General features: G+C 37.1%; 1 protein-coding gene across 1 annotated transcript in view; it reads left to right on the forward strand.

Annotated features, from left to right (window-relative positions):
• LOC111868783 (chordin-like protein 2) overlaps positions 1-10,146 on the forward strand; it is a 57,774-nt gene extending 47,628 nt beyond the window's left edge. Inside the window, exons 7-11 of the mRNA XM_033753158.1 lie at positions 3,640-3,736; positions 4,654-4,841; positions 5,674-5,795; positions 8,087-8,252; positions 9,226-10,146. Of these exons, the coding sequence (XP_033609049.1) occupies positions 3,640-3,736; positions 4,654-4,841; positions 5,674-5,795; positions 8,087-8,252; positions 9,226-9,386 (734 nt within the window). The 3' untranslated portion in view covers positions 9,387-10,146. The remainder of the gene's footprint in view (positions 1-3,639; positions 3,737-4,653; positions 4,842-5,673; positions 5,796-8,086; positions 8,253-9,225) is intronic.
• Positions 10,147-16,684: the final 6,538 nt, after the last annotated feature.

Here is a 16,684-nt window from a genome sequence, read left to right on the forward strand (position 1 = left end):
CTTTTCCTTATGCCAAATAGAAGTAATTAGATTGTGGATCTTAGAACGTAATATTTCGCCTCCTGCTTGAATAAGTTCCGCCGGAATTTGATCACTACCTGGTGATTTATACCATTTCAATTTTGCAATAGCACTTTTAACCTCAAAAGGGCTAGGATCAGGTACTAAAGGCTCAGCTGTATGGATTTCTGTCTGCCTAACATCACTGACCCTATGTACATTTAATAAATGAGAGAAGTAGTTTCTCCACCTATTCAAAATGTTGTGGGAATCTGCAGGCAGATCACCATTCTCATCCTTCACTAAGTTTCTGCTAGGCTGGCAACCCCTCTTAAAGTCATTTATTCCNTTGAGCATCCTTCATCAAACCATGGCTTATGCTTCTTCGGTTCATAATAACGTAGCCTCTCTTTGGCAGACTTTTTATATTCTCTCTAATAGTTTCCCAATCTTTATTAACATCCACTTCAGTTTCCAAGTTTTCCACAGCCGCAAACCTGTTTGATATCAACACAATACTGCCCTTTACCCTCTACCTCATTTAATTTCTTGAGATTGAACCTCTCCATATGAACTCTGTGTGATGTTTGTTTGCTCACTGCCAGCCTTTCCCTAACCTTTGCCACCACCGGGTAGTGGTCAGTATCATTATCTGCTGCCCTGAATGATCGAACATCAAGTATACTTGAGTGCCGTCTCCTATCTATCAAAATATGGTCTATTTGATTGTGTATCTTCCCATCAGGAGATGTCCAAGTAAATTTATGGATGTTATGATATGGGAACATTGTACTTTTGACAATAAGATTTTTTGATGTGGCAAAGTTTACTACTTTAACTCCATTATCATTACTAATTTCATGCAAACTCTCATTCCCAATCGTTGGTTTGAAAATGTCTTCCCTCCCTACTTTGGCATTGAAATCTCCTAACAAAATTTTCATAGGGTACTTCGGGAAATCAAATACATGTTCTAGTTCTTCATAGAATCTATCCTTTATGTCATCAATTTTATCTTCTGTTGGGGCGTGAACATTCATAACACTGATATCACACCAGTGACCTTTTAGTATTATATATGATATCCTATCACTAACAAACTCTACCCTCTTAACTACTGATACAATTCTCTTGCTGTTAAACTTCGAACACTGCAATAAATTCTTCAAGAGGATAAATGATATCACAAGACATGCATGTTTTATAATGCATTTAAATAAAATTGAAGTATGACTGAATGCATAATATTCTTTGACTTACAAGGCATGAATACACAGTTCAAGCAGAAGCAACTGAGCAATATTGCACAATTGTAGTGCTTTTTCTGCATGGCCAACAGTCACTCAGATGCCTTTTTGTGCATCACCTATAATGACTGTTGTTCAAGAAAATGCCATCTCTTAACATTCCCAATTCTCTCCTTCCTTTGTGATGATATTTATCTGCAATTTTCTGAGCTGATCAATCATTAATTTCTCAAATGTTGGACACATTTGTGTCTACAATGTAGTACTCAAATATATGCAGTTCTGTTCTGATGTCTTCATTTTACACTTAATCCATTTTTGTGCAATTCTTTACTGATCTCATTGCAGTCACTCTCTTCTTTGTCAATTAAATAACATTAGTACTGTAAAGCACAACTATTAAACAGATATATTTCCATGCTTTTTTCTTCCTCTTTGCTGTTGTCTCAATGTCTAATGTAGTCATCTTCGGGCATACTGTCACCTGTTAGTGACTAGACACACAGTTTGGATTAGTAATTGAATTTATTGAACACTTATGACTTGTAACTGCAAACAATTATAACACTCACTAATCTAGATGTTCTAGACATCACTATGGCACTCATTAAGTGTTCTCTCTCTTATGTCACCATTAGCCGTTGCTTGGTCATGGCTTTAACAATAGAGATTCCTCTGCTTCTGTGCCCATAGCTAACCACCAACTGTGAGTGCCAACTAACAATTCCTAATTGGTAGATTGGTAAGGTAAATTGCTGCTGACACTCACCAGCACATTCAGCCTTGGCTTTGGGTCCCATCAGGACCAATGACCATATTTTTGTTTTTTCCAGACTTCTATGTGGTTTAAAATGGGGCCCTTTCTTTGATGAGAGGAGGGGTCTGACTACTAGTGGTAAGTCCACTTCTATGGCAGGGAGTCAGTCCTCAACTAACTTCCATGCACCCCCTCTGTGACATAGGGTTCTTTTAATGTTGTGGGTGTATTAGTTGGTGCAGATGTGTTTACCATGCCATTGCCTAGCAATGGTCTTCTCTTCTGCCCACTATTTCACCCTTCAGGTATCATTTAATTTCTAAAATAATATAGAAACCACAAATTATAACACTTAAAAATGTTTTTTTAGTCTTTGGGAAAAATGCATATGTCTTTTTTCATGCTTAGATTCAATGTCCACTTAACTCTTACAGTCATAATTATCAGTTAAATGTCACTTAAAACTGACTTTTATTTCAGAATCAATTTTTAGTACCGGTATTAAGATGAGGCTCTTGGTTGCATAGTTGGTTGAGGCACTATGCTACAAGCCAGAAGGTCATAGGTTAAATTCCCCATGAGGTCACTACATTTCTCAATTGACCTAACACTTTTAGCTGCACTATGGCCCTTGTGTCTACTCAGCCTATAACAGAAATTATTACCAGAGATCTCCCTGGGGTAATGGGTAGCCGGCATGTATGGTTGACCTCACCAACATCTGTGAGCCGACTGTCTAGACAATGTTGGAGCCTCAACATTTCACAACCCTATGGACCTCCATAGCCTGTTACAGGAATAGCTTTACCTTTTTACCTTTTATCAGTATTCAAATTTGTTGAATATTAAAATCTTTCAGTCTTTCTTTCTTTCTCTCATGATATGTTGTTGATACAGACTTTTTATTTCACTGTAATCAATGTTTTCTCCATTATGATATATGATGTTAACTACATAGAAGACTATTCTTGTCTTTATGCCTTTTGACAGATTTTCTTGAATCTGAAATATCTGACATTTTCTTTCCACTGCATGTGTATTACATGATACAGTTTCATAAATATGAGCTTGATAACCTTAACTCTTCACAAAATATTATTAGGGAGATAGGAGATATGTCCTGCTTTTTATGCAACGAAAAAATATATTATCATATTAAAGAAGGCCATCTCACACCTCTTTTCATGCAATCTATTGTATCCATTATATATCCTTCTATCCATGCTCTCATCTCTCAAGTGGTCCTTTCCCTCTTCCATGTCCCCATGCTACTAGTCCTATCCATATTGCCTTCCTTCACTGATCCTGATATAGAAGAGTGTACAAAGCATGAAGCTCCTGATTATATAATCTCCATCGTCTTCAGAAACCACACCCATTTGTTATCCAGTGCATGTAGTACAATGTATTTTAGATTCTGTCTCTCATATTTCTGCCATTATTTGTTGATTGATTTTATGGACAAATAGGATTCAACCAGTGATGTGTGTAATCATAAACATTTCAGTAATATCTATTCCTGTCCTTAACTCATAGTAACGAACTCAACATCATACAACCGCTGCAGTTATATAACCTGAGATCCAAACAACTGGTCAACAAACCAATGCCCTTCCTTTATTTTTTTGTTTGCAGAAGTTGCTGGTAACAGGGACCTTTCCTCGCCTGTGACATTCAAGGGCCCAACTGCCCCACGGGACCGCCGAGATAAAGACTGTATCTCTGCTGGAAAGTAAGTCTCTTGGTTCTGGGCTTTGTATTTTTTAACAGTAACTTACTTAAAATGTGGTCATTCTTTCTTGCACACCTTATGTAATCAATTGATTTTTCTCAATTCTTCAGTTCTTTGGACACCCACCATGTGCACACTTTCTGAAACTTAAACTGATCATGCATTATGCTGTGTGCTAAACCATGGGAACACCCTAGTGCAATTCCTGTACTGTCTGCTGTTATGCTCCTTTCACTTTGAATCAACTTTTCCACCTGCTCCACAGATGCTTCTGTCACAATTTCAACAGGGCAACCAAGTCAGAAATCATCTGAGACTTTCAAACATCCTTCTCAGCCCAGTTGAGAACCGCTTTATGCAACAAACACTTCCAAACCATAAACAGGAGACATTTCTTTATGAAAATCCTTCTCATTGAGCCTTCTGCCAACAGAAAAAGCACAAGAGAACGTTGCTCTTTGATAGTATACTCCTCAAGCATGGTCACCATTTTGACTAAACATGTGCAAATGTTACCTAGACTGTCATGAATCTGGACTGTGCTGCTGCCTAGTGATACACATAGAACCCCTATTACGTCCATTACAGCTGTTTTACTTCCATTTGTGATTTACTGACTTTCCCTAGTATTTCATCTCTATCAGCATTATGATGCATGTTATGTGTTCAGAACAGCTTCTCCCTTACAGACTTCCAGTCAAAGGATGAGAGGATGGATGCTGAATGAACAACTGTCCATAGTAGTTCAATACATTTATATGCACATGAACTTTACCTAATTTGTAACTCAGATATTTAATTTTTATTGTGGTATTTCTCAAAATACAAAATCAGTGTTACAAAAATCAATGTATCTGGATAAGCAATTGCATTGCCATATTTTGAAAAGTTCTGATGTTTTATTCTTTCCATGACAGATATTATTCAGATGGCTCCTCATGGCATCCTGTGATTGGTCCATTTGGTCCAATGGACTGTGTCATGTGTCAATGTAACTCTGGAAACATTGAGTGCAACAGGTTCAGATGTCCAAGTCGAGCTGAGCTGCAGTGCACAATGCCAACCAAGCAGTTTGGTCAGTGCTGCCCTGTGTGCCCCATCACAGGTATAACCAACCAGCAAATTAACTAATAACATGATGCCTCACGATCTTCCTTCAAGAGCTTACAGTTATTCAGTTGCTCAATAAATTCCCTGTTTTCTCTTCGTGTAACTCATGTTAATGTTCATGTTTATTTATTTCAAATTCAAGCAGATCCAGATACAGGATGATGGTTCTCTCAATGGTTCACTACTACATACACAAAAGCCCTCCAAATGACTCTCCTGTCCAGACAGGCAAGTTGTCATCCTGATGGAGTACAAAAGAGAATCTCAAGTTTTCCTTTCCCTCATACTGTTTTCTGTAATTTTCGTATTCATCCTTTTCATTTTCTTTACACTCACACCATTTGCATGCTGAACACCTATATATAATCCCCTCGTACCCCATTCTCCTCTTACTCCCTGTTTCCCTGGTCAAGATATTCCCTTATTGAGTTTTACTCAACACCATTTATGTGTTCTGTCCAAAGGGCATAAAATAGCCATATATTGGAAGCCTAGCATCTGTCAACTGGTTCCACGACATGTCTCCAAACGTACGAGTAGCAAGCAAATTTACTGAATTCTGCCACTGGGTTGGAGGGAAGCAAGTACGAAGTTTACACATGAAGTAATCTGGAAAATTTGAGGTTGACTGACATCATACATCATATGATACCCAAATAAAATTTTATCTGATTTCCCACCCCCACCCAACCACAAAAAGCTCATAACAGAAATGCTTTATTTATAATTTAAAATGTATATTTTATTTAGACCTATAACTTTTACTTGAAACACATCTCAACATACTAAATTAAAAAAAAACTACTAGTGTCATGATGCTGTTTCAGCAATATCAGCAGTGCAACGGGGGGATGTGCCAGAGGCTGGATCACTGCAGTGCATACCAAAAGCTGCAGAACTAGTTGCATACCGGGCTCAGGGAGCTGGAAACATTTCAGAGTTTCTCCAGGTTGTATTCTGTTGTAATTATACTAAACTGTTTTCTTGATTTATTTGACATTGGTGTGTCAATCAATTAAGTTAGCATGATGACTATATTTCACTAGTTGTTTGTACCTTACTTTACCATGTTTTGTGTATAAAATATTAGAAATAATGAGATATAATTTTATAGGTCTATTTCCTTATTTGTGATTGGAAAGACATGCAATCCCCCCAGTCAGGAGAACAACTTGCTTGGCATTGTATTCAAAGGAACAGATTTTAACATTTCATTCTTTTATTCAGTTGGACAAAAAAGCTCCTTCCTTTGTAGGGAAACCAAATAGATCATTGTGTGTTCAAATAAGCATGTCAATGAACATTATATGGAGTCATCCTAAATCCAGTCCACACCCTCATACCTCATCTAAGATTCATTTTAGGCCGTGCCATAGCTCAAGCAGTTAGTCCCTGGCTTCCCACCGTGGCAGCCCGGGTTCGATCTCAGGTCTGGTCAAGTGGGATGTGTGGTGGACAAAGTGGCGCTGGGGCGGATTTTCTCTGAGTACTTCAGTTTCTCCTGTCACTATCAGAATACAGATAGTAGAAAATAAAAGATTATAAAGGTGAAATGGCCTCCAATGGCAGAATGTTCACATTAAAATTACAGCATATCCACTAACTGAGACGAAGGAGGAAGAGGTGGACATATATAAGGAAAGCAAAAAATGATGTGATATTATATATCTGCCTAATAAAATAAAGGTAACAGGCTAAAAAATGAAATATTGGCTCTTTTATCTTCTTTGTCATAATGTTGTTAATTTTATGGGCCTGCCTGACCGTATCCCAGTGTGAGTCCCACAAGGAATGACCATGATGGCCAACCAACATACAACATAACTCTCACCGCAGCAAGAATATTCAAGGCAATCACAACAAACCAAACAAAACCAAAAGAAACCATGTGCAACCCAAGGAGATCCAAATAAAACTGATGGTAACCCACATAACCAAAATAACCAGGAACTACAATAGGAGGAAGGAAAACTGCATTGCATTGAGCAGCAGAATCCTTAACCATAACAATCTGTATACCTGAAGATGGCCAGTTAAGCCAAAACATGCAATGTCCAATAAAGGAATACAAAGAAAGAATAGTGAACATAGACAACATAAAAGCTCCAAAAGTCAGATCTATATGGTGCAACAGAATGCTGAAATACATTATAACAGTTTCGTTTTGTTTCTTATTACTATAACAGGTCATTGAGGGTCCCACATTAGACAATTGGCTCACATATGGTGGCAAGGTTGTCAACCATATGCACCGGCCACCCTTTACACCCCAGGAAGATTCCTGGTACTCATTTCTGTTAGAGGTAGAGTCGACCCCAGAGCCATAGAGCGGCTGAAAGGACTAGGTCAATTGAAGAAATCCACCTCATCAGGACTTCAACCTGCAACCTTCCAGCTTGTAGTATAGTGCCTCAACCAGCTATGCTACCACATGCCCCCACCATTATAATAGCTATGTATTAAAATTTTCATCATAAAAAATGTTTCAAAAAATCTTTGCATCTTAATGTGCTATATGTTTTATGTTAGGTGTCAGCCATAGCATCTCCCTTTATTGAGAAAAATTACTTCAACATCATGTGATATATTATGACAGTTGAGATCTGAGGTTCTACCATTTGTGGATATTAAGATTATAGCCTTCTTGGATATGATGGCATGCAGTCTGACACAAACATTTTGGAGGAACTTGCTGCCTCCATCTTCAGGGTAAAAGAACCCCTGAAGAAGAAGGCAGAAGGTTCCTCCAGAACACTGGTATCTATCTACCAGACTACACACCATCACATCCGAGAAGACTGTGACCTTAATATAAACCCCCATACCAAATTTCACTGACCCATGCTGTGTAACTTGTGAAATATGATATGCCTTTATGCATTGATTTGTATATCATTAGCTCTGAATTAACAACGTATAAAAACATAAAAATAAGTCTAATTTCCCCCCCCCCCATCTCCATAGTTATATTCTTCAGGAAATTATTGCTCCTTGCTGCAACCAGTGAGCAAGGCAAAAGTACTAAGCCACCAAATTAATTTAAACCATTTGGTAAATTTTATGATTTCAAATGAAATTTAGTCTAATAAATTAGCTGAATTGAATCAATTACTTGAAATAACAAACAGTATTAACTCAGTTCTGATCTTGATCAATTATACAATCAACACACATGTATAACAAGCCTACATGTAACCCCAAATTCCCTTCTCATGATAACTGTCACTATTACATCTGCAGTATGCCTTCCAACAACCAGGTGCTAAAGCAAATGAAGCAGAGTTGCACTCTTGGGTGGTGCGAAATGGAGCTGTCCATTCCTTCCAGCTGCAGACAATCACTGCAAACAACTTTGAGGACCTGCGACACAAGTTCCGTTTCATACCTCTTGGCACAACATCTGCAAGTAAGGCTCATTATAAGCGAAAACTAGCTTCAAATACACAACGTTTTCAAACTATCTGTGATTTTACGTGTCTCTACACAAGTCATAATGTTCATTTATACCAGATATGAACATGTTGCTGACAGACCTACAGAGATACAGGCACAAATTATACATCTATAGCTCGGTTAGTATAGCAAGCTCTGTACATTAATACACAATGTAATGTACAACACCACATCACTGAACACATTTCCTTACATATAAAATATTACCAGAGCATCTACCAAGTGATTCATAAAATGACTCTTTTCCAGTTGCATTGGTTAAAAATAACCACATAGTGATGTGATCCTGAATTAAATGGGAAGTACAGAAGTTGTAACTCATTTTAAGGCACAATACTATCATTTGCCTGAAGGGAATGAGGGAAATCATGATCATACTGTCATGACAGCCAGACTTCATTCCACAAGTTGAACCCAGATCTGCTAATGTAAGGCAGGAATTCTGATTACTGCAATGTGATGTTGGGAAGCTTTGATCTGTTACGAATAGTGACATATATATCTTGTGTGAAGCAGTGAGGCATCAACGCCCCCTTCTATATTTTTGAGATTTGTTTTATTATAAAATGACAAAACCCACACTTAAAAAGAAAAACTATATGATCTTTCATGAGACTACTGATTTCCAGCTGTTGGTATTTTTTATAGAATGCCCTCAACTAGTTACAGTCCTTATTCATCCATTAGCATACTGACTGACCATTCTCAGCCCCTACAGCTGACAATAGCTCATCGAATTTATTTTTAATGTTACAGTCAGTGGTCAAACATTTTAGAAGTTCTATCAGAGGATTAAGGGCAATCTTTATATGTATTGAAAAAGGCACTAAAAAGTCTTTTATTAGTAATTAAGTACTCAGTGTAGTATAAGTAGGACATGAACAACTCTGCGAGACAAGTGAACAAGCAATGTTGGAATATTTCAGAGCATGTCAGCAAGTTTGGAAGGCGTGAGAAGAAGCTTCAGCGGCGATGCAAAACAAACTGCAGCTACAAAGTGCAACGTTTGGAGGAACTGTTGGGCCTGAACAAGATAGCAATGCGCAAAATGTGTCTCACCTCAGAACTGCTGCTGACATCTCTATGAGGCACATTCTTTGTAGTGCAACAATTTACAACTACTTAGTGACTACAAGATTCTTTGTTCTGTACAGCTACTGTGGCTGATGCACATAGGGATGGGTTGTGCAGGTATCACAAAATTCTTTGTACAGCAGTCATGAATCCTGACTGTCATGTTAATGACTGCAAAATATATCTGCCTCCTTTGAGTAATGAAAATTTAAACTTTTTTAGTAAGAATTTTAAGGGACCAAATTCATACCAGTACTAAAAGTTATGGAAAAATGTATCATTTGGGTAAATTTCTATTATTGGAATTACTGGGTTTTTGGACTTTTCCCATCATCCGGTATTCTAAAAAATAGAAAACACAACGTTTCAGAAACTTGATCTCTTTCTGTCCTCAAGTGGGGAGTGGGGGAAGACACTTGCTGACTTGCATGGAAAAAGTCCAAGAACCCAGTAAATCTGAGTGTTATAATCCATCACCAGAACCCTTTGGAAACTATTTTCATTATTGGCTTTCTGACCTTCCTCTACCCTTTTGGAATTTTACTGACTTCAACCATTTAAAGCTCAGTAGTTCTATACATACCACCTACTTTAATATACTAAAACTCTGAATTCTGCTGAGAGTGAATCTGTTTTGTATGGTTCTCATTTTCCCAACATCATTAACTGGCTGACATTGGTAGTGGAAATGTAATGTGTTTCCTGTGAAGTACAAACTGGTTTTTATATATTGTGTAGAAGAAATTCAGTATTCAAAGGGTTAGTAATAGCATCCTAAGCAAGTTTATAAAAAATAACATCCCCTGTTACAAATGAATCACATTAACATGTGTGTATAAGGATGAGCACATGTGGAATACTGATTCTAAAATGCATGTAAAGCATAACATGCAACAGAAATCCTCATGAATGTCAATTATTTCCATACAAATCGATTCAGTTCCTTCACACACATTCTCTAATGTTAATCTTCCTCTGATGGAATACACATAAGTATATATCACACAATCACAGTACTTTCTCTATAATCTAACAACTTTCTTCTGCTCATACAAGACACCTCCATTAAAATCAATCACTCTTACTAGATCATGTTAGAAATGTTATTACTTTCTCACAAATCTGGAACAAATATTTCTTTCCAGTTTATTTACATCATGAAAACGATTTACAATAGTGACTTTCCCCATCATACAACTTGAACATGTCTCTGAATGTCATTATTCCACTACTAGAAATGCAGCATGCATAATATACTGGGTAGCCAGGCTACAATTCCTGGCGGGGCGAAGAGAGTTATATATTCTCTACAGCGTCCACACCAGTTCATCCGGCCTCCTATTTATATTAATATTCCAGATATTCTACGATGGAATTCTAATGATTCTGGAAGAGATATTATACTGTCTTTTCAACCTCTGTTCTTTTAATCTGGTACCTAAAATCAAACTCAAATACCATGTAATATAAGAGCATTCAGAGCTGAAATGGAGACTAATTAAGACACTAAAAATAAATATGAGGACAGGCATAACACACCCTACTAGAAAATGAGAGTAATATGTTGGTGCTGAAAGGCCTGAATTTATCTCCAAGCACAGCAAACAATCAGTGTTCTACAGTTGGTAAGATGAAACTTGCAACTGTGGCTACCGCACAAATTGATATTGTCTTTTACTTGTCTAAGGCTCTGGAGAAATTAATGGAGCATGAAAGACATTTCACACAGAGGAAGAAGACAAAACAGAACCTTTGAACATCTTGTGTCATAACCTGGTAATACACCACTGTAGAAAAAAACTCCTACATGTTTACTGCAGCTAACTTGGATGACTTCAGGTGACTGTCTTGTTTATGCTGGACCTTCTGCAAAATTATCATGAATCAACACTAGCACAGAGTAAACTTTCCAAATAAAGTTCCTCCAGATTTGCCTCTGGTTTGGAGTTATGACATCTTTAGAAATGATGTGGCTTTGTATTATTGTGATTGTGTGATGGGGCTTCATTCTCAGAGATCATGGAAGTAGATAACTGAAGAACAGCTACCAGACTTGGTAAGCAGTAGTGGTACCAAGAAAAAATACCATAATTTACTAATGTGCAGTTTTCAAATATAAATTCCATGCATGGTCTTTGTGATGCAGATTCTCTTGCTGCATTGAGGGAATATCATCAATGATCTCAGGACAGGGAACAACTTTAGTGATGTGTCTGAGATGGTGCATAGTAATCTGACAGAAACAGTCACTCTCATGCTGCATGCATATACTGGCCATGGAAAATACAATGTGCAGGATCAGGTGGATGTGTCAGATATCGAATGTGAGAATCCATAAACTGGCACTCATCAGACTTCTGCAACAGACCTTTCACAAAATGCAGTATGGTATACTGTGTAAGAATCACTTCTATCATTTCTACATACAACCAATACACAGGTTGCAGCCAGGGACAAACATCTGTCTCAGTTCCTGCAATGGGCGCTATATAAGAGTGTGTACACCCCTCAATTTCTGTGCCATCTGCTCTGGATTGCTGAGGCAATATTTATTAGAAGTGATGCATACAATCCACACAACTTTTAAGTATGGGCATCAAACTGTATGTAATAGAGTATCTTCTCGGTGAAGTACACTGTTTCCAGTTTTATTGGAGGATGTGAGCGAGAGCACTTGTTTTCAGCCTGATGCTGGCCCTCCCCATTTTGCACATCAAGTGTGCAACTGACTTACTGGCAATTTCCCTGGAGGAGCTGGACTGATCATGGAGGTCAGATTGCCTGGCCTACATATTCTCTCAGTCTGAATCCCCATGAATGTTATTTGCAAGGATGCTTGAAAGGAAGCATTTATGCCATGAAAGTTTATGACTATAACAATCTGATTAAGTGCTGCTGCAAACATTCAGAATTGTTGTAGACAACTAGTTACTGTGAGGGGCTCAATTCAATGTTGCTGCAAGGCTTTGTATTCAGAAGGGAGGAGGACACTTCAAGTAAATGATGTACATTCAGTACAGTGAGAAGTCCCCCACCATATGAATAGAATACTCGTATACTGTGAAGAGACAATTGAAAATTGCTACAATTGCTTTCATTCTTCCCTGAATTGCAAACATGGAGATCAAATGGCATGTCATTTTAAAAAGAAATGTTTCCATTTTGTAAAAATCAACAACCACAATAATATAAAGTGACATTAACTTGACAATATCATGAATACATAGCAGCAGCAAATATGCAAAAAAAAAAAAATCAGCTCCAATTTATCTCCCAAAGCCACTCAGTGAATTGCACTGCAGCTCTGAATAGCTCTGTGTAATGCTTTACCAAGAAGTAATACCCATTAAAATAGGGTGAACATACCTATGGAATAAATATCAGAATCTCTTTTGCTCTGCACTCATGACTACAGCATGATCAGTGACACACATATTTCTTTTTGTCATCTTAGTACTGTATTGAAATATTATTTGGAGCACATCACCCACAAGTGTTTTGTAAGTAGTTCCCACTTTAAAATAATTTACATTAAATCAGTTTTCAAAAGGAATTTAAATTTTTCTTCGGTGCAGAGTACTGAATGTAATTATGAATAAGTGGAACACATTATGATACAGTGAACTGCAAATTTTATATCAATGTCATGAAATTTCATTAAAGAATTTTGTTTTAGCCGATAATATGAAGAGAGTGAAATTCTGATTATGATGTGTTTCTGGTTCAACGTTACTGGTACCACACATTCTATTGTCTAGCTACAACCCATCCCTACGGTCATGTTGCAATAACGCATTTTATTTTTACAAATGCCATACCACTGAACAAAGTTTCTTTATATATAATTATGTTTTGCAACATTCCTCATACAAGGAAATTCCATCACAGATGGCCAGGTTATGGCCTGGTGTGCTCAATCTCATGCCAATTTTTGAAGCTCATGTTCGTCTAACCACACACTGCTTAGAAATGATTCTACTATGCAATGTGTGACATACTAGCATAGTCTCTAATTAAACAAATGTTAAACACTGTTAAATGAATTTACTATAAGAAAAACTAGTTTGTCTCTATAAAGCATGTGCTAAATATCTAAAGATTTTAATTCCCACTGGGACTGCAATATTATAGTCACAGATATAAAATATGCTCATGTAGTACCACTGCCACCAGGTTAAACCAATATGCAGTTAAAATAAATAATAATAGTAATAACCTACATCTACTCCATATTGTTTTAAAAATGAGTACACTGAAACTTAATTGGTACAATCCTCATGGGACCAAGTACATTAATCATTGTTAATGTATTCAGACCTACAGTCATAACATTCAATTTAATGATTCCTTTGCTAAATACCAACAGATACAGGATTTAGTGAACACGATAATGAACATTCAGGTTGCATAAAATTTTGAAAAGTTCTTGTGTACCTACACAACTGGTGGCTTCACATGAAGGGCTCAGCTTCATAGTTAGTTTTGTCAAATTTAGTAATGTTTTTCCCAGTAAAGGGTAGAGAACAGCTCAAATTTCATTAAAAAATTCACTGGAATATAAATATTTGAAATTATTACAAAAATTTATCTGATTATTAAAATGGCCAGATTACAGGGCTATCTCATCAATTTAATAGCTTGGTATGCATCTCTTTAACTATAAAAATGTACCTCCTTGATCAATTTTATTCTTGTGACAAAGTAAGTTAAAATGAATTTTAGAGATGACAAAGTACTTTCAAGGTGGAGCATCTATGCACAATACTATGTTTTTAGATTCTGGTCTTCTTGGATGTGATGCCATGTAGTCTGGTAGGTAGGTAAAAAAACTTAAAAGAAACCTGCTGCCTCAATCTTCAGGAAAAAAGATGGTACCTATTTACCAAACAACACGACCTGACAAAACCATCACATCCTATAAACATATGCTTCACATTCACTGCTATGAGAACCTTAAATCTCAGTACTGGATCTGACTACACACCTATAAGTCTCTATATTTTTAAGATCCCTCTGTATAATGTATACTCCAAATTATCTGTTTTGATTATTTTAACTGTAAAATATCCATGCATTTTTGTGTTTATTATCTTATGAATTTACTGAAGGTTAATAAAATAGTATACTAACAAATAAAAATAATTTTTAATCAGTCTTTTATCTGGAGAGGGCCATCTTCTGGGATGTGACACCACATAATCTGGTAAAAGTTTATCTGCTTGGCTTTACATCCCAAGAGATAGGCTTTTCATAATCACTGCCATAAGAACTTCAAACCTCACAATCTTTTACCATCCTCCCATTCTGTGGAATCCCTCATATTCCATGATGGAGAAAGAGTGAAACGCTCAGCTCAAGCCTTCTCTCTTCCCCATTATAATACACTATGTGGAAAGCCATCACCTGTGATGGCTTAACCAAGATGAAGAAAGCAATCAAGACAATTTATAATCCTGCAAAACTATAAGCCTTTTTCCTTTTCCTTTTTTTAAGTTCTTTAATAATTCTCACTGTCAGGTCCTTCTGAACTGTAACTTCACATTTCACCTGTAACACTGAAGGTTAACATCCTTTTCTTAGCATATCTTCTAATTTTCCTTCATTGTCAACTTCACCCAAACGTTGATATGTCCCTATTTATGAAGTGGATTCTAAGAAACATTATATAGTTCTAGCAGGCATACTGTCTCTGATGTTTGTGGTGAAGGATGAACAGCTTAAACATGGCGTGATTGGAAAGTCCGTTGTCCATGGTGGAAAATGTAATTGGGCCCGAAGGAGTTAAACATTAAGAAGCTAATTAACAGATAATGCTGCTGTGTAATTATATAGGTCCCAAGCCAATGTCCCTGTAAGCCCACTGAGTGACCTGAAATGTCATTATCTCTGTATATATACACACACGCACATTTTGTATGCTATTTTGAATGAAGGGTAGGGCAGTCACTCACAACAAGAAGACCATGACTGTCCAGTCATATATTTCATTGCTGAAATTGCATCTACCATGTTAATTTTGGTCAAATGAAGCATTCACTTTACATGAAGCTGAAGTCTACTCTTTTTCTATAGTAAGTTGAAGGCTTACATAACAGTAACACATAGGTTATATTAAAATATACAGTATTTAACTCTTTTCTATAGGTCTGTGGCATGTATTAATGAAATACAAGAAAAATGATTATCAGTCAATGAACAAGTTGGCCCATTGACAATGTTGTTGATTCGTATTTGGGAGACACTTGGTTTAAATCTCAGCCAGGACATTGGCTATCCTGAGATTTTCCATTGTTTTTCTCACCCCATCCAGGCAAATGCCACAATAATACCGCGATTACCTCATGAACACTTCCTTGCAAGTCCCCTTCAGATCATCATTCATTTACACATTTGACAGTGTACAGTTTGGCTAGTGAAAAGCACTGAAAGTAACCTCAAATAAAATAATTTCCTGCACTACAGTATGGTACAAGACAGGATAATGTAGTCAGTATAGCGAATGGCCATGGGCTGGATGACTGGGGGGTTGGAGGTCAAGTCCCAGTAGGGTAAAAAATTTTATCTTCTTCACATTGTCCACACCAGACCTGGGCCCCAACCAACCTCCTATCCAATGGGTATGGAGGCTCTTTCCCCAGAAGCTGTCTGCAAAAACTAAGATATTTATCAATTCATTACGAAATGCAGAATCAGCTAAAACCTGTACGGGTGCTACCACACACTAAAAATAAGCCTGCACAATGTTCAATCCAGACCCTAAGGTCAAAAATAAAATGCCATAAAAATAACAAGAAAACTAAGACATTAGAAAATAAAATTTTCATATAAAAATTCAAATTATAAAAAGAATAACCTCTAGTTCAAACTAAAGAGGCCAAGAATAAAAAAGGCAGCCATAATGAAAAATGGACCCACTCCAAACACAATATTAGCTGTCCTGAAGCTGGCTGACCTCTTCATACACGAGTGGGATTCATAATCACGAGATCTCTATGCTAGGTTGACTGGACAGGATTTATCATACAATCTATGAGTAGCTTCCTTGTACTCTCCATAAATACTACTGGGCTATGTTAATACCACCCCGACTTCCTTCCTCCCTATGCAATGTCTCTCTTCATATGCATGCTGGCTAATTTGGATTTCTCCATCAAACCCTCTTTCAGATTATTCTTATGTTCTGGAATACTTACTTTGAGCAGTTTGCCTGTTTCCCCAGCACATCTTTTACTTTTGAAGGGAATACTATAAATACAATGTCTCATGTCCAGGTGACCCCTGTGTGGTCCAGCTCTTACTAAATACTTTGAG

This window comes from Cryptotermes secundus, unplaced genomic scaffold (genome assembly GCF_002891405.2).
Source record: "Cryptotermes secundus unplaced genomic scaffold, Csec_1.0 scaffold174, whole genome shotgun sequence".
NCBI classification, from domain to species: domain Eukaryota; kingdom Metazoa; phylum Arthropoda; class Insecta; order Blattodea; family Kalotermitidae; genus Cryptotermes; species Cryptotermes secundus.